The 20,311-nt window shown below is 58.6% G+C and overlaps 3 protein-coding genes across 4 annotated transcripts; 1 reads left to right on the plus strand and 2 right to left on the minus strand.

The window, feature by feature from the left end:
• The first annotated feature begins 475 nt into the window (after window positions 1-475).
• On the plus strand, window positions 476-9,922 carry PRICKLE3 (prickle planar cell polarity protein 3). The gene is made up of 9 exons (XM_028113465.2): window positions 476-600; window positions 1,794-1,879; window positions 2,728-2,911; window positions 4,882-4,995; window positions 5,340-5,477; window positions 6,705-6,908; window positions 7,029-7,215; window positions 8,016-8,315; window positions 9,085-9,922. Exons 1-9 carry the CDS (start codon window positions 559-561, stop codon window positions 9,678-9,680), a joined length of 1,851 nt encoding a protein of 616 aa, XP_027969266.1. The 5' UTR covers window positions 476-558; the 3' UTR covers window positions 9,681-9,922.
• Window positions 9,923-12,816, minus strand: PLP2 (proteolipid protein 2). Its single transcript, XM_028113466.2, has 5 exons — window positions 12,585-12,816; window positions 11,336-11,488; window positions 11,144-11,239; window positions 10,511-10,601; window positions 9,923-10,325 (listed from the first exon to the last, which is right to left on the minus strand). Exons 1-5 carry the CDS (start codon window positions 12,678-12,680, stop codon window positions 10,303-10,305), a joined length of 459 nt encoding a protein of 152 aa, XP_027969267.1. The 5' UTR covers window positions 12,681-12,816; the 3' UTR covers window positions 9,923-10,302.
• A 2,450-nt stretch (window positions 12,817-15,266) lies between these two features.
• On the minus strand, window positions 15,267-19,836 carry MAGIX (MAGI family member, X-linked). Of its 2 annotated transcripts, none has more exons than XM_088028797.1 (6): window positions 19,788-19,836; window positions 18,825-18,971; window positions 17,957-18,039; window positions 17,644-17,880; window positions 17,364-17,535; window positions 15,267-16,604 (listed from the first exon to the last, which is right to left on the minus strand). In XM_088028797.1, the coding sequence occupies exons 1-6, from the start codon at window positions 19,834-19,836 to the stop codon at window positions 16,297-16,299; spliced, it is 996 nt and encodes a 331-aa protein (XP_087884923.1). In that variant the 3' UTR covers window positions 15,267-16,296. The 2 variants fall into 2 exon arrangements, with proteins under 2 accessions (XP_087884923.1, XP_087884922.1); XM_088028796.1 differs by having other exon boundaries at window positions 15,267-16,619.
• Between the last annotated feature and the right edge of the window lie 475 nt (window positions 19,837-20,311).

The following is a 20,311-nucleotide window of genomic DNA, read 5'->3' on the forward strand; positions in this document are numbered from 1 at the left end:
TCTCTGATGGTGGCAAGGGAGCACCAGCTGGGACTGCGATGTGCTTGGGGATCATTCTTGCAGCGTTCATCCGGGGGGAAAGAGACCCTCGGAACATCACCGGGGGGGGGGGGCAAGAGGTGGCTTTAACCCCTCCTCCAAATAAACATCCAAGAGAAACGGACACGAAACGCCAACACAAATACCCTAGCGCACCACTTCCAAGTCCCCCCTCCTCCACTACAGAGCCCTCAAGCCCTAGAATATTCCGTGAGAGGCCATGTGTTACCCTGGGGCTCTGGGGGCCGAGCCTTCCGAGGCCTGGCTCCGGCCCAGGGCAGGAAGGCTGGGGAGCTCTCCCGGTGGCGCTCCTGGGCTGCCTGCCCCTCACCTCTAGGCAGGGGGCGCCTTGGCCCGGGAGTGAGTGCAGGGCCAGGGGCGGGCCGTGCGGGGCGCGCTCCTCCCACGCCGGTGTCAGATTTACGGAACAGAGCTCCCAGGCCGGACGCGCGGTGGCCTGACGGCCGCGAGGATTCCATCGGCCTGACCCTGCCCGGCTTGACCCTGCCCGGGCGCGCCATGTTCGCGCGTGGGTCCCGGAGGCGCCGCTCCGGGCGCGCGGTGAGCGAGGCTCGGGGCAGAGGTGGGAGTCAGGGGTAAACTGAGGCCCAGGAGAAGGGGCAGGGGATTGGGATAACGAGGAGGCGCTCCACCGACGGTTTGGGAATCCCCATCCCCAGATTCCCAGAACGGAGGGGCTGGGGCTGCTGGAAGCGTGCGGATTGAGGAAGGTGGCACCTGCTCCCTAATCACCTCTCTGCACACTTCTATCAGCACCCCAGGGACCTGGTGGGCTCCCCTCTTGTGTGAATTCTGGGAGGGGATTCTAAGGGCCAGAAGACTGGATCCTGGGGTCCTGGACTGAGCGAGGACCTCCTGAGCTTCGGAGGGAAGGGGGAAGGGACTTTCCCTGTACCTTGGCAGAAGGCGATCTTAGGGGTGAGGTCCCACACTCCTGGGGTGCCTGAATATTAAGGGTCCAGGGATTGGGATGTGGGGGAAGAGGGCTTCCAGGCTTCTACTTGAGCCAGGAGCTTTCTGAGTTCCTAGATAGCAGGGTTGCTCTACCTTTGGAGGGGGTCTTTAAGTGGGGTCTGGGTTCGGTCGTCCAGAGGAGTGAATAGCCCTAGGATATGAAGGGTAAAGGCCAAGGCTTCTTGGGGTGGGGGTTATTGAATGGGTCAGGGGCCTCCTGAGATCCTGAAGGAGGGTCTCCAGTTCCTTGGGTATGAAAGGGGGAAGCCAGGGTTTGGGGGAGGGGCTGTTGAGATTCAGAAAAGAGGGGCAGGGTTCATGTGGGGATCCCAAGAAAGGATGGGGCCTCAAACTCCCACCCTGTGGAACTGGAGTGCTGCTGGCCTCCTGGGTGGAGAAGGGGCCAAGATGAGGCCTGGGAGGAGACACCGAGATTAGGGACTCTGTGCTCCGGTGGGGAGAGTATTCTGAGTTCTGGGGGAGGTGTTTGAGGCCTGAAGGAGTCAGGGGCAGGTGGGAGGTATCCAAGGCTGGGTGAGGGGGAAGGGAATTCCCTGAAAAGGGGGTATATAGGGAGGTGGCCTCAGCTGCCCCGCCTCTACCTCAGTTGTGTCCTCCTCCCCCGCGCTGCCGGCGCTGTCCCAGCCTGCCCAGCGCTGCCCTGGTGGGACAGGCCCCAGCGTGCGGTCGCGGGCCTTGGAGAGGAGAGGTGGGCGTTGACTTCTCTCTCCCCGCCCCCGCGCCTCGCCTGGTCCCGCGTCCGCCCCCACCCACTTCAGCCTCCAGACGCAGAGGACCCAGACCGCGGCCAGCCCTGCAACTCCTGCAGGGAGCAGTGCCCCGGCTTCCTGCTGCATGGATGGAGGTAGGTGACCATCCCAGGGCCTCGCCTTTGTCAGGGCCCCGCCCTCAGGGGAAACCCCTAGAAGCTCCGGCCACACCCCTAGGCTTGAGCCCTGTCCGCCCGAGCAGCTCAGTTGGGGGGAGGAGTCTCACGCTCAGATTCAGGGCCCCGCCCCCGACTCGTTCCCAAGTGTCCTGTTCCCAGGAAAGCTCCACCCGCCACACAGCCCCGCCCCCAGAAGTGTTGTCGCATGCCACTGAGTCCCATCCCTAGGGAAATCCTCAGTCCCAGGCGCTGAGCATTGTCCCCTGACATCCAGCGCCTCTCAGGCTCAGAACTCCTCTCGCGGACCCAGTGTCCTATCCTCCCACTGGAGCCCTGTACCCCAAACATCTCATAAAATACCACCAGCCGGCACACTCAGGCCCTACCCACAGGCTCAGAGCCCCCACCCGCCCACAAGTTCACAGCCTCTGCACAGGCTAGAGCCCGCTTCTAGGGAAAGTTCCCCCACAACCTCCAAAGCCAGTCCCGAGGAGAAACCCCTAAATTTATAACTCCAATCTCAGACTCAGAGCCCCGCCCCTATTCAGGCCCACTGCCAGGAAAGTCTGGAGTCCCAGAGATAAAAGTCAGAGGATGGCCGGCCTGCAGACCCCACAGCCCCGCCCCCGGCTCACAGCCTCGCCCTCCACTCCTGTCTTACCCACAGCAGTCCCGCCTCCTGTGCCCAGAGCCTTGTCCTGGCTCGGGAGTCCTTGGGTGGTACTAATCTGCCTGTCCCTGCCCCTTAGTTGCACATCCTTGGGCTGCCCAGGACTCCAAGTGAGCTACCCCTTAATCATTGACCCCCATCCCGGCCCCCTCAGAAAGATCTGTCAGCACTGCAAATGCCCAAGGGAGGAGCACGCTGTGCACACGGTGCCTGTGGACCTGGAGCGCATCATGTGTCGGCTAATCTCAGACTTCCAGCGCCACTCCATCTCCGATGATGACTCAGGCTGTGCCTCGGAGGAGTATGCCTGGGTGCCCCCTGGTCTCAAGCCAGAGCAGGTGACCGGAGCCTGCCACCCACTCTTGTTCTCCAGGAGATGCGCGCGCGCACACACACACAGGCACACACATACACACACTCAGGTAGAAACCTACTTCTGGGACAACACTAGACTGCGTGTATCCTTCTGACCCTTCTGCCATCTCACCGTGGTCAGCCCCCCTCCCCAATTCTTGGGGACTACTGAATGACGACTGAGTGGGCTGGTCGGGGCGTATTCACCCCACTCCTGTTCTACCCCTTAACTCAGGTCTCATCCCAGCACTTCATTCGCCACATCCCCATTTACTGATTCGCTCAACAAATAATTATTGAGCACTTGCTGCATGTCAGACCCTGTTCTGGGCACTGAGGCCACAGCAGTGGACAAAACACAAACAAAATACATCTGCCCACATGGAGGTTACATTCCTAGAGTGAGCACCAGCCAGTAAACAAACCTGGAAAAGTATGTCAGATGGTGTAAGGGCTATGGAATAAAATAAAATAAAAAAAAAAAAACAGGGAAGGAGTAGAGAAAGAGAAATGTTAGAATTGTAAATAGGGTGCCCACGTCAGCCTCTGTGAAAATATGACATTTGGGCTTCCTGAAGGACGTAAAGAAGTGCCACGCAGATATCCATGGTTAGAGCTATCCAGGCAAAAGGGATAGCCGATGGCAAAGGCCCTGAGGCAGGAGTGTGCTTGGCCCATGTGGGGAACAGTGAGGAGACCAGTGCAGCTGGAGCAGAGTGAGTGACTGGGAGAGGGGGTGGAAGTGAGGACAGGGGTGGGGGGGGCATGGAGAAGACTTGGACCTCTACTCTGAATGAAGGAGCAGCCACAAAAGGGTTGTGAGCAGAGAAGGGATGTGGTTTGTTTGAGGATTTAACAGGCTCCCTCTGGCTGCTGTGAGGAAAATAGGCTGTAGGGGTGAGGGCAGAAGCAGGGGGACCATGAGGGGGAGGCTACTGCAGTGGTCCAGTGACTGACGACAATGGTGGCAGAAGTAGTGAGTGGTGGTCAGATTCTGGATATGGTTTGAAAACAGGGCTAAGAGGATTTGCTTGTGGGTTGTGTGAGAGAGAGTCAAAGATGACCTCAAGGAGGGATGGATTAACTGATAGGGGACAGGCCAAGGCAGGAGCAAGTTGAAGAGTAGGAGCGTACGTTTGGTTTTGGCCATCTGGAGTTCTGAGATGCCTGTTAGAGATCTGAGTGGAGTGGCCATGCCGCCTGGCACTCAAGGGAGGCGTCACAGGGCTGGAGGTATGGATTTGTGAGGCATTAGCCACAAAGTGGTATTTATAGCCATGAGCTTGGATGTGATTCCCAAGGGAGTGAATGTAGAGAGAGGCAAGAGAACCAAGGATGAGCCTGAGGGTCCTCCCGCATTTGGGGGTCGGCTAGTTGAAGAAGACCCAAAAGGGAGACAGAGAAGGAACAGCCAATAAGATAGGAGGAAACTGAGGACAGTGTTCTGGAAGCCAAGGGAACAAAGTGTCTCCAGGAAAAGGGAGTGATCGACTGTGTCCAGTGCTACTGTTGGGTCCAGCTGATGAGGACTGAGACCTGAAAAATGATTTTAAAGGTGCAGACATCGTCAATGACCGTGACAGGAACAGCTTTGAAGGAGGGGCAGGGACAGAAGGGGCGGTGGGGAAGCTTGACTGCAGGCGGGTCTGGAGACAATGGGAGAGGAAGTGGAGGGGGCGAGTGCCCACAGCTCTTTTGAGGAACTCTGCTGTAAAAGAAAGAACAGTGGACAGCAGCTGGAGAGAAACATGGGGTCAGGGTCTGAAGGAACTCACGGCGTGTTTGGGAGGTGATGGAAATGATCCAGCCTGTAGGAAGGGGAGGTGGAGAGTGTCAGTAGACCGTCCCTTCCGATGACTTTAATATTCTCGGACAAGTAGGGGCCCACCATCCCACTGCATCTCAACTCACCCCTAGTCTCAATTGTTCTCTCCTGTCCCCCACGTCCTCCCAGGTATACCAATTTTTCAGCTGCCTCCCAGAGGACAAGGTTCCCTATGTCAACAGTCCTGGGGAAAAATACAGGATCAAGCAGCTGCTGCACCAGCTACCCCCACACGACAGTGAGGTGAGGAGCGAGAAGACAGGAAGGGCAGGCCAGGTAGTTGGGGTGGGGGGCTGGCACAGCCGGGGCAAATGCTAAGCAGCTGGAAAGAAATGCACAGGGTCAGAGGAGGAAAGGGAAGCTGATCTGACGTGAAGGGTATGGACAGGCAGGGACAGTTGGACCATTCCTCGGCCAAACCACAGCTGAGCCCTGAGCCCTGGGAGAGGAGGTAAGGGGTGGGAATTTCAGGCAGGAAGGACCCCCCTATACCAAGGCCTAAAAGTAAACTCTCTAAGTGTGGATGAATTCTGGAAGGGGAGGGGGCAGGCATGGCGGGAGGAGCCTGGAAGACCCTCCTACCCCAGGCACAGTACTGCACGGCACTGGAAGAGGAGGAGAAGAAAGAGCTCAGAGCCTTCAGCCAGCAGCGGAAGCGGGAGAATCTGGGCCGTGGCACCGTGCGCATCTTCCCCGTGACCATCACTGGGGCCATCTGTGAGGAGGTGAGCCAGGGAGGGCCCCGGTGAGGGAGAGCAGTGCCTTTGCTCTAGGCCCTGGGAAGATGAGGCCTGCCACTTAAGCCCTAGGGGTCTGTCTCGTGTCCCCTCTGGTGGATGGGGTCAGTTTCCTCACATCCCACTGTTAGGCAGGGACCATACCTTAAGGCCTCCCTGGCCAGCAAGATCTGTCTGTAGGGCCCCCTGGTGGACAGGGCCTGTTCCTCAGAGCTCACCGTCCAATGTGGTCGGTCCCTAAGGAGGCCCTAGTGGACCTTCTCTTAGTTCCCTCTTCACAGTGGATGTGAGGCGTGGGCTGTCTCTCTGGTCCTCTTGTGGTTGAAACGTGTCCTTAAGAACTGACCCACAGGGGTGCCTGGGTAGCTTCGTTGGTTAAGCGACTGCCTTCAGCTTGGGTCATGATCCTGGAGTCCCAGGGTCAAGTCCTGCATCAGGCTCCCTGCTCAGCGGGGAGTCTGCTTCTCCCTCTGACCCTCCCCCCTCTCGTGCTATCTCTCTTTCATTCTCTCTCTCTCAAATAAATAAATAAGGGGCGTCTGGGTGGCTCAGTCGGTTAAGCGTCTGCCTTCAGCTCGGGTCATGGTCCCAGGGTCCTGGGATCGAGCCCCGTGTTGGGCTCCCTGCTCCGAAGGAGGCCTGCTTCTCCATCTCCCTCTGCCTGCCGCTCTGCCTGCTTCTCCATCTCCCTCTGCCTGCCGCTCTGCCTGCTTGTACTCTCTCTTTCTCTATCAAATAAATAAATAAACAATGATTTAAAAAATAAATAAAATCTTTAAAAAAATAAAAGGAACTGACCCACAGTGGCAGGGCCTGTCTGTAGAGCCCAGTGGTGGGTGGAATTTGTCTTCAAGGCCCCTCCGGGTAGGTGGAGCGTGACCCTAGATCCTACTGTTAGGGTCTAAGGTGAGGTTTGTCACTAAGGTTCCCCCACTGGGTCTGGCCTATCTCTTTGATTTCCCCAGCGCCCTGAGGACATGACTTGCCTTTTAGGCCACCCACGATTAGAAGGGCCTGTCTCTGTGGTTTCCCACCCCCAGGAGTCCCATCGGCCTCTAGGGAACCCTCCCGTGTAGGCAGGGCCCGCCTAAAAGTTGCCCCACAGGTGGAGCCAGTCACAAAGGCCAGCCAGGGGAAGGCCCACGTGCGACAGGTCTTGGCTGAACCCCGTCCATCTGACCATGTCGGCGGCAGCGTCTCTCTGTCATTTGGCAGTGCGGGAAGCAGATCGGAGGCGGGGACATCGCCGTATTCGCCAGCCGAGCAGGCCTGGGTGCCTGTTGGCACCCGCAGTGCTTCGTGTGCTCCACATGCCGCGAGCTGCTGGTGGACCTCATCTACTTCTACCATGCTGGCAAAGTCTACTGTGGCCGCCACCACGCCGAACGCCTGCGCCCACGCTGCCAAGCCTGCGACGAGGTTTGCGCCTCTTTGCCCCCCCTCCCCCCGGGGTGGGAGTGGAGGGTGAGCAGGGCCAGGGGCAGGCCCTTCTGGTGGCTGAAGTGGCCCGTGTGTGTCCCCCCTCCTCCCCCCCGGCAGATCATCTTCTCCCCTGAGTGCACCGAGGCCGAGGGCCGGCACTGGCACATGGGTCACTTCTGCTGCTTCGAGTGCGAAGCCTCGCTGGGAGGGCAGCGCTACGTCATGCGTCAAAGTCGCCCCCACTGCTGTGCCTGCTACGAGGCCCGCCACGCGGAGTACTGTGACGGCTGTGGGGAGCACATTGGTGGGTAAACAGGCGACTGGACCAGAGGACAGATGGACGGCTGGGCCGGAGCGCCGCCGCACCAGGATCCTCCGTTATAGTCCATACTTGGAGTCGGGCGCCGGCACCATAGCCCTCCACCCCTCACCGCAAGTCCCTCACCAGTATCCCCCATCATGCTGGACTCTCTAAACCACCCCCTGCACGACCCTAGGCACCACTGCGTATCTAGACCCACTTCCAGGGTTCCCTCTAATTCCCAGCCCCCTGGGGCTACCCTCTTACAACTTCAGCCAAGGCCCAACTCCCCCAGACTCTAAATAGACTCCTGCATCAGCCTAGGTGAGGTCCTACCTCCTAAGCTGCACCCTACCCTCTAAGACCCACTCCTTTCCCACCAAGGCCCCGCCCTACCTTCTAAGCCCTGCCCCTCACCCACCTACCCAGGCCTTCCCTTCCGTCCACCTTCTACACTCCGTCCACCTGAAGCCACCTCTTAATGTCTAAGCCTGACCCACATCTCAGAGTCCAATGCCCACCCCCAATCTGGGAGGGGGCACCCTGGGAAAGAGAGGGAGAAGAGGAGACATCAGCCGGTTTCCAGGAGAGAGAGGATGAGGAACCTTAGGGTGAAGCCCAAACCTCGATTTCCCTGCTTTCTCCAGAGAAGGGCCCCATTCTGGAGAGTTGGGAGGGAGGGCGTCTTGAGGTACCCTGCCTCAGATTCCCTGTCTCTTCCCAAGAAGGGCGCCATTCAGGACGGGCAGGGGATATGCCTGCCGGCTCTGCCTCAGTTTCCCCCCTCTCTTCGGTCCCCGCAGGCCTGGACCAGGGTCAGATGGCTTATGAGGGCCAGCACTGGCACGCCTCGGACCGCTGCTTCTGCTGTAGTCGCTGCGGGCGAGCCCTGCTGGGCCGCCCCTTCCTGCCCCGCCGCGGCCTAATCTTCTGCTCGAGAGCCTGCAGCCTGGGCTCTGAGCCCACGGCTTCGGCGACCGGCCGCCGGAGCTGGAGCGCCGGCACAGTCTCCGCACCTCTCGCGTCATCCACGGCCTCTTTCTCCGCCACAGAGGAAGCGGAGGAGACCGCCACCAAAGGCACAAGCACGGAGCCGGAGCCTGGTAAGCTAAACCTCGAGCCACGCCCAGCCTCTCGGAGCCACGCCTCATCCCAAGCCCCGCCCCTCCCCTTGACTCGCCCGGGCCCTTCACCTGCGGCATCCCTGGCCCCGCCCCCACCTGAGCCCGGGCTGCATCCCACAAACCGTGCTAGGCCTAGTCTCCAGCCCACACTACACCACCTCGTGAACCCTGGCTCTGCCCCCCACTGTTACAAGGCCCGTCCCCTAGCCTCATTGTTCCTTTTTTTTTTTTTTAAAGATTTTATTTATTTGACAGAGAGAGAGAGGGAGAGCAGGAACACAAGCAGGGGGAGTGGGAAAGGGAGAAGCAGGCTTCCCACCAAGCAGGGAGCCCGATGCGGGGCTCGATCCCAGGACCCTGGGATCACGACCTGAGGCGAAAGCAGACGCTTGACCACTGAGCCACCCAGGCGCCCCTCGGCTTGTTCCTTCTTGACCCACGTTTTTCCTCCTTTCCTCCAAACCCCCGACCTTCCACCCTCCGCGCCCAGGCCCCGCCCCCATTCTATGGCTAACTTGGTGGGCTTTAGTCGATGTCACCCCCCCTTCCATCGGAAGCCACGTTTCTATTCCCTCCACCCAGAGCCTGCCCCAGCCCTCACATTTCCCAAACTCCCCCCACCTCTCTGACCCCCCTCCGACCGCTGCTCCCACTTTCCCAGTCCTGATGGGGTAAAGTGGAGAGAAGGCCCTTCCACGGGCCTCCCCTCGGGGACCAGATAACAGGGAGTTGCTCCATCTCTTTCCAGTTGCAGGCCCTGAGGAGCCCACCCACTTTCTGAGAGGGGCCCCCCACCGCCACTCCATGCCAGAGCTGGGGCTCCGCGGCCCCCCAGAGCCGCCCCCGGGACTCCCCAGCCAGCCCGACCCAAGCCCGGAAGATGGTGCCTTTGGTCGCCAGAGCACCCCTCGTGTCAGCTTCCGTGACCCTCTGGTGTCTGACGGAGGCCCGCGGCGGACCCTGAGTGCACCCCCAGCCCAGCGTCGCAGGCCACGCAGTCCCCCACCCAGGGCCCCCCCCCGTCGCCACCGCCGCCACCACCGCCACCACCACCACCATCACCGCTGCCACTCGGGCAGACATCGCCACCGCCAATGTGACTTGGGATCGGGCTCAGACTCGGGATCTTGCTCCAGCTCATCTTCTAGCCCCAGTTCCGAGTCCTCAGAGGAGGATGGCTTCTTCCTAGGGGAACGCATCCCGCTGCCCCCACATCTGTGCAGGCCCAGGCCTGCTCAGGACAATGCAACAGGAACCCCCAAATCCCCATCTCCACAGCTCCCCAGGAGCTCACGCCCAGGGATACCCCGCCAGGCCAGAGACAAGAACTGCATTGTGGCTTGAAGGCAGTGTAGTCCCGGAGGGCTCCATCCTCCGGTCAGTGTAGATGATCCCATCCCCCAACCTAAGTCATAAATCCCCTTCCTCCTTCATCCATTTGTGTTAATGAAGTAATTTAATATTTGTCGTAAAACAGGCCTGGCTTCTTTACCTCCTTGCTCCAGCCGTCCCCCTCCCCAATTTTCCCCCTCCTGATGCTTGAGATTTATCCACATTTGACCAAAGGATTAATTTATTCATTATCATATGTTCTAACCATCTGTTTATTTATCCCTCCACAGAACCACCCCCCACACTGAGGAGTTTACTTGGTGTGGGTCACAACCTGGGGCCTAGAATCTGAAATCTGAGGTTTCCTCCTCCTCTCATTCTGTGGCTTAAGTGGGTGCATAGTCCAGGCACAACAGGTGTCTCCTTTTGGGTACTGCAGAAGGGGGACAGGTACACCCATAAAGATGGCCACACCCAGGAGGGACTGGAAGGTAGGAAGACAGATTCTCCCAATAAAGGCACCTGTACTTCAATAAGAGGCTGGGAGTTGGCTGGGAGTGTTGTAAGAGCAGGGAGGAGTTATTCCGAAGGAAGTGTTATTTGCAGGATTTGGAGAGAAATGAAGGGAGTTCACCTACACAGGGCCATCTGCAGGGTCTGCAAGTGAGGAAAAAAGAGGAAAGCATTGGTAGGATCCATTTCCAGGCAAGTAATACTGAAGCTTATGGTACTTACTGGCACTAAAGCCATCAGTACCAATAAGGGGGCCTTTGGGAGACCGCTTTCTTACTCTCCTCAGCACCCTCAGCCCAACACTCCCCCCCACCAACACACACACTTACCAGTAGGGGCTGCTGTATGTCTTTGCTGCCTCAAGGGGAAGGTGATGTAGGCATCATAGCCAAAGAGGCTTGTAGCAAGTAGGCCCAGTACCTGAGGGTGGGGGTGGGAGTGAGGGAGGTTGGATTACGTGGTCAGCCTACTCAGCCTCTTGTTTCCTTGTGTCTACCACCTCCAATGACTGCCCCCATGCAGGGATGGTGACTAAAAAACCCAGATCAGGAAGCCAGAGAGCCCCAGGGACAGGCCAGGAGACTGGTATCAACCCCACCCTCCCTCCTCCTGGAACCTCTCAACACAGGGTAACCACATGGTGGCTGCACATGTCAGTGGCACCATTCACACTGTACATTTGAGACAAAGTTCTAGCAGATGGTAGTCTCACGTGTTGACAAAGAGGCCGCCTCTTTGTCCTTCCCACAAAGGTCCCTGTGTTGGACAAGGCATGGCCTTTTACAGCAAATGATGATCTTGGGAGGAGAACCAGAGCCTGGGCCAGACTTTACTGCAGGCTCCAAGGACAAGCGTGGCCTGCTACGGGCCACATACTTTCCTGCCAAAAGCAGAGGCAGAACTGGGCCCTGGATTCTCAAACCCCTCTGTCTTTGCCTTGGAGCTGCCTCTGTGGCTTTTACCCCTGCGATGATTTTGGAGTGGTTTCCTCCCTCAACAAGGACAACAATGGAGGTGATCAGGTAGAGGATGGCCGCTATGAGGGTTCGGAAGAAATCCTGTGAGGCGTGGGGAGAAGAGAGGAAGTCAGCATCCAGAGTTACCAGGATCATCCCCACTGCCCAGGCCCCTTCCTAGCCTTGCCCCTTTCTCACACTCCAAGGCCAGTTGATGAACTGTATCTTGGTGTGCAGGTCGCACATGTAGATGACAAAGAAGATAGCAGCAAGGATCATCTCGACCACCGACAGGGAGGAGTATCCTGGTGTGGAGGCACTGAAGCAGATCAGAATCACCAGGCACAATATCTGGAAGGATGACAGGGGAAAGCCCACCCCCCCACCCGGAATCAGCGCCCAGGGCTGAGGGGATGGGTTTAAATTGGAGGTCTCAAACACTCCGATGATCCCTATCAGGACTGGAAAGATGACAAACACTAATAGCTAAACGTTTACTGTGTGCTCATTGTGTCCCAAAAGCTGTTCTAGGGGCTGTACAAGTATTAATTTACTTAATCATCAGGACAACCCAATGAGCTGGGTACTGTTATTAGTATCTTTATTTTACAGATGAGAAAAGTGAGGCAGAGAGGTTAAGGGACTTGTCCAGGGGCACCTAGTAAGGGGTAGAGCTGGGTGCCTCCGCTTCCCCCCACCCCTTCCCCTTCCACATAGGGGCGGGCTACAGGGAGTGGTGCCGCCAGGTGTTTGGTGAGCACGGCTGCGGCCAGCTTCAGGGCCTTGACAGGGGCGGAACCTGCGGTTCCCTCGGCAACCCCTTTGGGAAGCGGTGAGAGTGACACCGGAGGGGCAGGGCTCTGTTAAAGGCGTCGCACCCCTTTTACAAGTGAATCAAAGGCGGCGCCCACTTTCAGGGGGATGGGAAACCCAGGCTCCCCGAGCGGCCCGAATAGCTTAGGGACCTCCTGCCCCACCACAGAAGGGCGAGGAAGAACTGGTAGAAGGGCGGACCGCCCGACCCCATAGGACCAGGGCTCAGGGCCCCACCCCAGTAGGCCCCGCCCCTGGGCGCGCAGCCAGCCCGCCCGCCCGTGCCCAGGCCGCGCCACTCCCTGCCACGGGAGGCCCCCCGCCTCCTAGCCTCCTGGGATCTCTCCGAAGGAGCCCACCGATGTGTCCACGCGGTCTCCATCCACAGGGCCCCCCATATGCGCTATGGGCCCCTCGCGTCACTCCGTGGCTCAAGCGGCTCCTGACCACCTTCTCCAAACCCCCTGGCTCGCCCCGAGCCCCTGGTTTCGGGCCTCCACCACTAACCCACCCACCCGCGCCCCACTGCGGAGCGCCTCTAGGCCCGCGCCTGCCTCACCCGGGGCCTCTGGGCTCCGCGTGGTCCAGCCACTCCACCCTGCCTTTGCCCACCCGCCTGTCCCGGGACGCTCACAATCTCGGCAAACAGGAGAATTCCCTTTCGGGTGCGCGAAAAGTTGGTGCAGGCGGCCCAGCAGCCGGGGGCCGAGAGGCGCTCGGAATCCGCCATGGGGTGGGCCGGAGTCCCTAGGGGCGCGGAGTATCTACTCGCTTGCTCGCGGATTCCAAGACGCTGCACACCCTACCGTCTTGCCCGCCGTCTGGCCGGGAAGGGGGCCCCCGGGGCGAAGGAGGGAGTGAATCACCTCTCGGAGCAGAAGCGGGCGGGGCCGGAGGGGGCCGGGCCAGGTGGCTGCCGCCCCGGAAGCCCCTTTGCCCCGCCCGCCAAAGATACTCCCTGCCGGGCGCGTAGCCCCCAGGGCGCCCCACCTCCGGGGGCGCCAGCCTTTGAGGCTTGGCAGTTCGGGGTACCATGTGCGGTAATGGAGAGGTCTTTTGCGCTTTCGGAGTAGGAATGCTTTCGGTGCTGCCTCAATTCAGAACCTCGGGGATCTGGTTTGGGGGAAGCACATGACTCAGTTTCCTTAGCTGTAAAAATGGCTGAGGCCGTGGCTAAACCCAAGGTATGTTTCCAGAATTCTGAATATTTCGGATCTTAGAAAGTTGTGTATTTCATAACACTCTCAGCGAGGTCTGAGGCAGCCCCGTTTTTAAAAAAAAAAAATTTAAAATAGGGGCGCCTGGGTGGCTCTGTCGTTGAGCGTCTGCCTTCGGCTCAGGTCATGATCCCAGGGTCTTGGGATCGAGCCCCGCATCCGGCTCCCTGCTCAGCAGGAAGCCTGCTTCTCCCTCTCCCACTCCCCCTGCCTTTGTTCCCTCTCTTGCTGTGTTTCTCTCTGTCAAATAAATAAAATCTTTAAAAAATCTTTTTAAATAAACACCTTAATATTTATTCAAGAAAAGGGGTAGAAGTCGTTCACAATAAGTGGGATCAGCCAGAACTGAAAATTGTCCCTCATTAAGTCATGTTAAGTTTTGTAACCAAATGGTGCCCAACACGTGGGAAAGCTATTTCCAGAGCTTTGTGGACTTCAAATTTCGGGTGAAGGATCATAGTGGGTAGAATAAACCTCTTAGCAGTGATGGAAATGAGACTGCACTAGCTCACAGGCTAAGAGAGAATAGGGCTTGGTGAGCATCAAGCTTCTCAGTAAATGGGAACAGACATTATTAATGGTGTCACAACCCAGGGGCTGACTCTCTGTTCTGCAATCCTAGGGAGGCCCTGGCCCCAAGCACTGGGCCTGTTTCCTGGTTCTAAGGAGAGGGGCCACCAGCACCGCCCTAGATGAATAAAGATGGGAAGGAGCCCAGGTTTCTTTACTGCTGGAAGCTTGGCAAGATAAGAGGTAGGCTCTTGGGGTGCCGGTCTAGGGGACAAGGCTGATGACATTTGAAGTGTGTTATCCTAAGCAAGCCATTTCCCCTGACTCAGCCTTGATTTCTGCATCTGAGACAGGCACCTGGTCACAGGAATCAGGATCTCCCTGGAGATAATGCTGAGAATCACACTCTCCAGATTGGACGTTGGTTTTATTCTCATCCCATTTGAGGGAAGAGTTGTGGCTGGAAGGCCAACACAGTTAAACCCAAGGGCCTGCCTGCACCACCACCCCTCAACCTGGGGCCCCTCAAAACCAAAGAAAGGGGCACCCTTCTATCAGTCCAGGTTGCTGAGAGTGGTTGGGTGGTGGAAGGAATGAAGCACACTTTTCCCAGTGTGTGCTTTCCAACTCTGTGAGGACATGTCTGAGTTTCTAGAACAAAACAAACTCTGCTCCACCTCGGGGCCTTTGCACTTGCCACTCTCAGGGCTGTCAATGCCCTTCCCCAAGCTCTTCATACATGTGGTTTCTGGTCATTCAGGTCCCAGCTCAAATGTTGTCTTCAAAGAAACCACAGCCCACCATCATTACTTCCTCCAACATAACCTCCTTTTGCTATCTTTATAACTCTGACTTCTCTCTGAAGTTATCTTTTATTTATTCATTTTCTTTTCTTTCCTTTTCTTTTCTTTTCCAACATAGGTCTACACAAGGTTAGAAATCTTTTATGTTTTGTTTTACCAGAATCTCCCCAGTGCCTATCACAGTGCAAGGTAAACAATTGGGGCTCAATTATTACTTATCAAATGCAGGTGAGATTAAAAGGACTGGCTCAGGAATCCAGCCTTCATTAAATCTTGCTTCAACCCCCTCCCTCAAGCCGTTTATACCGTCTGGACCTCACTTCCCTCCCCCCCGTGAAACAGACATGTCAGGATTGTTGAGCAGATGTGTAAGTAGATGAAAATAGATACTGCAAGTAAAGCCAGTAGCTGGAATAAGGCTAAGTAAATGGTGGCTGGGGTTACTATTATTAGTCTCCTGGGTGTGACTGTGTTTATAGGACTGGAGCTCCTTACTTCCCTAGAGCCACACCTCCACCAGGCTCTGAGTCAAGGGTAGCTGGAAGCCCCAGCGCACTCCTCATAATGTCCACAGTGATGACCATTCAAGTGTTCACCTCTTCACCTCTTTATACCCCAGCTCCCAGTCTGGCTTTGAGGTCCCTCTCTCCCAGCGTCAGCCTGGAAATTCACACTCGGGTCTTTTAATTTGTCTCCCCTCTCGGGTGGGAGTTGCCCATTCCCGCCTGACCACAACTTCCTTCACTGGGGGGTGGGGGGGTGGGGCCAAGTATTCAGGGTGTGGTGACAAGCGGAGGTGACTGGACATTTCGGGCCTGGGCCAGCGCTGGCTTCGGGGCTATCCCGGTTGGAGTCCCGCTGGCCATATAAGCCCTGCCTTTAGGGCTCTGCTCCCAGGATGGAGGAAACTCTGGCCTCTCCCTGGACCAGGAACGCCCAGCATGTGGCGTGTGCACACAAGCCTGGCTGCAGTTCGTCACCATCTATGGAAGAGGGGGCGCGGCTCAAAGGTTCTAACAGCCTTTTTTAGCCCAGCCCGCTGACTCACACCTTGCCGGCTCCGCCCCAAAGGGGGCTCCAGGGCCCCAGCCCATGCCCTAAGGGTGGCAGTCTACGTGCCAGCGAAAGCTGGCCGACTAAGGCCGGAAATGAGAGACCACAGGCTCCTGGTGAAGGAAGCCACCCTGGTTCTAGCCTTGCTATCGGGCCATCAGCTGAGGTTCTGGACGATTCCTGCATGGGGCTGTGGGTATTCAGGTGCACTCCCGCTACAACGGCCCACCTCTGCATTCCCCACGCCGGGAGCAAAGATTATCCGTGAGCCCCTCACACCTCCCCAAAAGTGAAATGAATGAACGCGGAGAGAAGCAGGAGTTGGAGAAGAAAAACGGAGTGGGGAGAAAGCACGCCAGGCTGAGGATCGGCACAAGCGGACCCTGCTTAGAGGCCCACAGCACAAAGTAAGCTTGTCAATGGTTACAAGAAGAGGCCCTCCTTGAAACCAGATCGACCCACCCCCTCCTTTGCGGGATGAACTCAGGAGCCCCACCCGGCCTAGAGCACCTGGCAAGTCAAGACTGGGTCAAACCATTTTATTACCTCCCCCACTCAAAACCAGAAGCGCAGGGCTGGCCCGTCCGGAGGGCTGTACCACTGACACCGCGGGGGGAGCGCGGGCTGGTCCGCGGCGCAGCAGGAGTGGGGGTGGGGCAGGACCAAGTGGAAGCTCTCCCAGGGATGCTAGTGTGCGGTCGGCGGAGCACACCAGATCCAGGCTGGGCAGTACCAAGTAAGCATCGGACCGTCCCATACCTGCTCAGTGCCTCCGCCTCCCGGCTGCCATCTCAAGAGCAAGCTGCGCGGCCCCTGGGATCCCTAGGGCCCGCGAAAGCCGTTCCTCACTCGGCACCAGCCAGGGTCCCGGGGAACCCGGGGTTCGGTCGTCAGGGTCCTCTGTGCGGCGCTCAGGAGGAGAAACCGCGGGGCAGTCGGCCAGCGGCTCTGGGCTAGGCTCTGGGCTGCCGGGGATTCGGGCCGCTGTACCGGATGGAGGGTGCTGAAGTGGGGAAGCACTGACGCTGCGAGACCTCATCACCTCTGGTCCACCAGGATCTGGGCTGCGATCTGGGGATGGCAGACCTGCGGGTTAGACTGGGCGATAGGGTGGGGAATGGAAAGCCGAGCCCCCGGGCTGAGGGCAGCGGGGAGACTCCAGGGGCTACAGGAGATAGAGACCCCACTCCTTAGAGAAATCTCCCTTTGAGGCCTGGACAAACCATTCAGGAACCGTTACCACCCCTCAAGACTCCCCCCTCACACACACACAAACACACACGCTTTTCCTGAGACCTCCCCCCACATCTGGATCCAGAACATACCCCCCCAAAATAATTTACCACAATCCCAAAGGAAATCAAACCCTGACCTTGACCTCCAGATGCTAAACCCCTCCCATCTAGGACCCCGGACTATCTGCCTCCACTCCCAACCCTTTTCATATGGACCCCTCAGCTTTGGAACTAGATCCCCCCCCACACCCTCTGGATCCCCATCCCATCCTCTCCCTGCTGAGACCCACTCTGCCTTCTCATGCGAGGACCACAACTCTTCCTTCTAAACACCTGCTTTTACCCCAGACCTCTTTCCCCTTCTCTTCTCCCAGTACCTCAAAAGCCTCCCCTCTAAAATCTACTTTTATTCCTATCCTGGGACCCTGCCCTTCCCGATCCTGCTTTTGAGACTACCATGACCCCTCAGAGACGCTAAACTCTGACCTCCCCACTGAGACCACCAACCCCTCCCACCCTGGACCCCAGCCTCTCCACTTTGCAACCCTCTCCTTCCCCTCACGGCTCTCTGAACCCTGTCCCTCGGGAAACCCACCATCTCCTTTCTGGGGCCCTCCCATCCCTTCAGGTTGGCCGGGGTGGGTTTCAAGAGGCCTGCTTAGTACGAGGCGCAGACGGGGGCCGCCCGTGCGAATGCGCTCCACCACCTGGGCATGGGTGAGGCCCTGAGTTGACTGTCCATTGATGTGGAGCACGAGGTCCCCAGCCTACAAGAGTGCAAAGAGAGGGGTATTGTAGAAAGCAGATAGAGAGCACCCCGACAAAGGGCGAGGATTGGGCTAGCACTGTTGAATGGACAGCGTCTTATACCTCACCTGCAAGCGACCAGAGCGCTGTGCTGGCCCGTTTTCCAGCAGCCCGCGCACTGCCAGAGGAGCATCCCCTGCTGAATCTCGGCCTCCGCTTAATGTGAAGCCAAAGCCCGTGGAACCGCGAACCAGTTCCACGCAGAACCGTCCAGAGGTCTGGAGCGGCTTCGAAGCAGAACGTGCCTTAGCCTGGGTCACTTGGGGCGGCGCAGGACCTGTACCCAAGGTCTCTGACCGATGATGCTGGAGTAAAAACACAAGCGTACATACATTGCCAGTCTCAAAGAAGGTGGCATCCAATAAAAGGGCGAGTTGGTACCTGTGGCCGGTGTTCCACGAAAGTGGGATTAGGCAGGCGACTGTCTGTAACCTCTATGTCCGCAGAATCCAGCACACTAACGGCTGGAAGATGAAAAAGACAGTCAGAGGGGTACTCTATGGAAACCACCTAGGACCTGCCCCCTGATTTAACATTCTAGCCTCACCTCATTTCCTTGACTCTAGAATGCAGACTGACACATCCACCCATTTAACTGGGCTCAGCCCACATGAATAACTGACCTGAGCCCGACTTTTAAGTAATAATCCTGGGCCCAGCTATTTGAATACACCTCCAGACCATCCTATAGTCCTCTAAGAACGCGAAGATCCCTCTCCTTATATTACATCCTTAGGCCCCCCACTGCGGGGGCGGGGTGCAAATCCGCGATTGGGCTCCGGAACTTTTCAGGCTCCGCCCTCTAACTGGCCTATAAACTTCAACCCGTTCCTGACATTTCGATCCCTCCCCCTGGCGTTTGTAGGCTCCACCCCCTAGAGTGGATTTTTTTTTTCCAGGCCCGCCCCTCAGCCAACTGCACGCCCCCAACACTCTCCAGGCCCCACCTCCTCAGAAATGCCTTGCGAATCCCCAGCGCCAGGGATAACCATCCAGCCCTGCACCCACAACTAGCCATGGAACATTCACCCACCGCAGTAACTTTCCCAGGGTCACCTCCTGGAGGAATAGTCTAGGATAACGCCAAGGCTCCGCCCCTCGAAGCTCCCTCCAAGCCCCGCCCCGCCGCCAGTCGCACCCATTAGCCCCACCCAGGGGAGTAACTAACAATCCCGGGTCCTCCACTTCGGAATCCGGCTCCACTCAGACCGCGCCCCCCGGGAGGCCCCGCTCCGCCCCCGACACGCACCCGCGTTGGGGCGCAGGCGCAATGTGGCGCCCGTCCTGCGTACCAGCGCCGCCACGTCGGCCGCAGCTCGGGCCGCCAGGGGGCGCGCGTCCAGCCGCGCCAGGAGCTGCCGGGCTCTGGGGCCCGCCCGCTGGGGAAGGCCCCGGCCTGCGCGGGTGGAAAGAACAGGTCAGCACCCTCCCGAGCCTCGGCGAACCCCCACGCTCCCCGACGTCCGAAACCTACAATGCCCCTCAAGATCTTCGGCGCCCCCCCGACCACTCTCTCGATAGTTTCGGAGGTCTCCCACTGCCCCTCTCAACTCCCGCGACCCCCGACCATCGCGGGTATGCCCGTGGACCCCCGCCTGCGCCCACGATATCCCTGGAGAGAGCTCTCTGACCGAAATATTCCTGGACACTTCCCAACACCCTGGAACTATCTCTGGAGGTCTCCGACTGCCCCTTCATAACCCCAGATTCCAAACTCTTCCCGCACAGTAGCGAGAGGGACCCCGATTCCCCCAGATGTCCCGACAGAGGACGGTCTGCCCCCGCTGTGGCGCCGGCAACCCCGATTCCCCTTCCAGATATCCTAGGCAACCTTGATGGCCCACGGAGCTACAGTTGCCCCTCCATTTGTACCCAGAGGCCCCCCCGCCTAACCGCCACCCACCCCCCCGCAATTCACTACAGACCCTGAGTGCCCACAGGTGTCCCCAGTGACCCCGGGCAGAGCCCTGTGGCACATCTCCCCGGAGACTCCTGAGAGCCTCCGGGTCTGGTGCGCAGCCCCACGGTGCGGGTGCGGGTGCGGGTGCGGGTGCGGATCGGGGACCTCGAGCCCAACGCCGGCCGCCCGGCGCCCGCCCGCCACTTGGGCGCCAGGGCTGCTTTGTTTACCACCTGTCGGAAGGAAAAGGTGAGGAGCAGACAGACGGGGCGAGGGGTGGCAGGGACGCGCCCAGTCCCCCCTCCCCCGTACCTCCTCTGCTCCCCCTAGGGTCCGTGGCGCCCCCCGCGCGCGGCTGCATGACCCGAAGTCCGCCCGGTGGACGCAAGGCCGCCAGCGACGCGTTTGGAGCTCCTGGGCGCGCTCACCTGGCGACCCGCCCGGGCGTGGATGCGGCTGCGGCCGGCCGGTCCCGTGCCCGGAGCCCCGACCCGCGCGCTGACCTACCTGGCCGCCGGCAAGGAGGCCTGGCTGTGGGAGCCAGCGCGAGCGCTTGGCCTCGCTCTGCCTCAGGCGCCGCCTCTGTTAGCCCCGGAGCCTGGGCTGGGCTCCTTTTTCCACCCAGGAGGGGTTGTTAGTCCACGAGCGAGAAGGGGAAGTCGAGGCCCAGAGAAGTTAAGGGCCCCGCCCGAGCTCTGACAACTAAGAACGGGGGTGCAGAAGTGGAGCCCACGTTTACCAGGGAATTCTGCGGCCTGTAACGGAGCTTTGCTCATAGTAGGGCGGGCACTCAGTAAATTTGCAGAGACTGTTTTCTACTTGGGAAATGGAAGAGT

This window comes from Eumetopias jubatus, unplaced genomic scaffold (genome assembly GCF_037043125.1).
Source record: "Eumetopias jubatus isolate StellerSeaLion01/CBP00866 unplaced genomic scaffold, mEumJub1_p1.0 scaffold_11, whole genome shotgun sequence".
Classification (NCBI taxonomy): domain Eukaryota; kingdom Metazoa; phylum Chordata; class Mammalia; order Carnivora; family Otariidae; genus Eumetopias; species Eumetopias jubatus.

What these genes read in the sequence shown, in the direction of transcription:
- PRICKLE3 (XM_028113465.2), top strand. Translation starts at nt 559, where the DNA reads ATGTTCGCGCGTGGGTCCCGGAGGCGCCGCTCCGGGCGCGCG. An exon ending in GCTGCCAAGCCTGCGACGAG is followed by an intron (nt 6,909 to 7,028) that starts GTTTGCGCCTCT and finishes CCCCCCCGGCAG; the next exon opens with ATCATCTTCTCCCCTGAGTG. An exon ending in AAGCACGGAGCCGGAGCCTG is followed by an intron (nt 8,316 to 9,084) that starts GTAAGCTAAACC and finishes ATCTCTTTCCAG; the next exon opens with TTGCAGGCCCTGAGGAGCCC.
- PLP2 (XM_028113466.2), bottom strand. Translation starts at nt 12,680, where the DNA reads ATGGCGGATTCCGAGCGCCTCTCGGCCCCCGGCTGCTGGGCCGCCTGC. An exon ending in TCATCAACTGGCCTTGGAGT is followed by an intron (nt 11,240 to 11,335) that starts GTGAGAAAGGGG and finishes CACGCCTCACAG; the next exon opens with GATTTCTTCCGAACCCTCAT. An exon ending in ACTCCAAAATCATCGCAGGG is followed by an intron (nt 10,602 to 11,143) that starts GTAAAAGCCACA and finishes CCCCACCCTCAG; the next exon opens with GTACTGGGCCTACTTGCTAC.
- MAGIX (XM_088028796.1), bottom strand. Translation starts at nt 19,836, where the DNA reads ATGCAGCCGCGCGCGGGGGGCGCCACGGACCCTAGGGGGAGCAGAGGA. An exon ending in CCCTAGGGGGAGCAGAGGAG is followed by an intron (nt 18,972 to 19,787) that starts GTACGGGGGAGG and finishes CCACCCGCGCAG; the next exon opens with GCCGGGGCCTTCCCCAGCGG. An exon ending in AGGGCCCCAGAAAGGAGATG is followed by an intron (nt 16,620 to 17,363) that starts GTGGGTTTCCCG and finishes TCTAACCCGCAG; the next exon opens with GTCTGCCATCCCCAGATCGC.